This window comes from Cyprinodon variegatus, unplaced genomic scaffold, assembly GCF_000732505.1.
Source record: "Cyprinodon variegatus isolate N-32 unplaced genomic scaffold, C_variegatus-1.0 Scaffold290, whole genome shotgun sequence".
Taxonomy (NCBI): domain Eukaryota; kingdom Metazoa; phylum Chordata; class Actinopteri; order Cyprinodontiformes; family Cyprinodontidae; genus Cyprinodon; species Cyprinodon variegatus.
The window spans coordinates 110,618-112,018 of NW_015150743.1; the positions used below are offsets into that span (position 1 = coordinate 110,618).

At 43.5% G+C, this 1,401-nt stretch overlaps 2 protein-coding genes across 2 annotated transcripts in view; one reads left to right on the forward strand and one right to left on the reverse strand.

Annotated features, from left to right (window-relative positions):
• Positions 1 to 785, reverse strand: part of LOC107090322 (transcription factor Sox-8-like) — a 4,158-nt gene extending 3,373 nt beyond the window's left edge. The window contains exon 1 of the mRNA XM_015383637.1: positions 255 to 785. Within this exon, the coding sequence (XP_015239123.1) occupies positions 255 to 634 (380 nt within the window). The 5' untranslated portion in view covers positions 635 to 785. The remainder of the gene's footprint in view (positions 1 to 254) is intronic.
• Positions 786 to 1,369: 584 nt separating this feature from the next.
• Positions 1,370 to 1,401, forward strand: part of lmf1 (lipase maturation factor 1) — a 25,209-nt gene continuing 25,177 nt past the window's right edge. Inside the window, exon 1 of the mRNA XM_015383628.1 lies at positions 1,370 to 1,396. Within this exon, the coding sequence (XP_015239114.1) occupies positions 1,370 to 1,396 (27 nt within the window). The remainder of the gene's footprint in view (positions 1,397 to 1,401) is intronic.

A 1,401-nucleotide genomic window follows, 5' to 3' on the forward strand; every position in this document is an offset into this window, starting at 1 on the left:
TGGAGGCGCCCCTGGTCATTGATCTAACATTTCCAATGATTACAGAAGCCTTCTAGAAGCCCTGAAAACAACTGCCCTATAAATAACAATTTTAATGATTAAAACTTTTTAAACTTGTGAATATTTAAGGCATTTGTTTGTTGCACTGCAGTGGAGGAAAGCAGACATGTTCATCTTTTCAGATGATTTGAAAAACTTCTGTACTTTGTTAAGCCATTGACTATAGCTCTATGTGAGCTAAATCAGACACTGACCGCCACAGCTTGCCCAGAGTCTTGCTCAGTTCAGCGTTGTGCAGATGTGGATACTGGTCCGCCAGCTTCCGCCGCGCCGCCTGCGCCCAAACCATGAAGGCGTTCATCGGCCTTTTTACGTGAGGTTTACTCTTCAGCCCCCTCTCCCCCTGAGTCGCCATAGGCACCAGCGACCAGTCATATCCCTTCAGCACCTGTGAAACCGCGTCCCGGATGCAGGCGGGGAAGCGCTCCTCGTGCGCGCAGCTCTCCGCTCCGCGCGCATCAGATCCAGCAGGAGAGTTTGGAGGCTCTTGGTCCAGTTCATCCCGGGGCGCAGAGCTATCACAGCTCTGTGGGCTGCATGGATCCTCGGTCAGTATATTGTGCTCCTCGGCCATAGTTTTATTGGATATATTTAACTTTCATCAAAGTTACAGAAGAGCCATCCAAAAGCGTAAAGGCGCGCGGTTCTTCCCGGATCTCCACGTAAATAAATGAGGTTCCTTGAGGGAAAAGATCTGGCACAGGGCTGCCATCCCCTTACATATCCTCACACACTGTCAGACAACTTAGGCAAATAAAGTCTTTAAAACGCTGGGCTCTCTCCACCCCTTTGGGGCCATTGGCTGGCGTAAAACATCAGGGAACCTCCTTCCTGAGTAAAGTAAACAAAGAAAAAAAAAATCCTAAATCACGCTATAATTTATAAAACAAAAATGACAAAATGACTGAACTGGCACTTTAAAAGAAAAGGCACTCTTTGGAGGTCAAAAAGTCGCTAAAATAATACTAATAAAACCATGCATTATCACATAATTAGCATGAATCTATTCAAACTATAACCACAATGTGGTTATACTTTCTATGTATGTGGTTACCACATACGTAGAAAGTTTAATAAATATGCATTAGTGCAAATATTTCTTGCACAGTTTTATCTTCCACTAAACTTTACTTTATTTGCATGGATAGAGCGCTATAAAACAGATATCATATCAGTAGAAGGCTAAACTTTTGGGGTTTATTGCCTTTAATGAAGGTGTCAGTGAATGACACTAGACAGTTTTCCCCGTGACTGTAAAACAACTGTTTATAAATCAGATGTTGCTACTGAACAGCTATTTAAACTAGGGATGCACGATATAATCGGCCCCCTATCGGTATC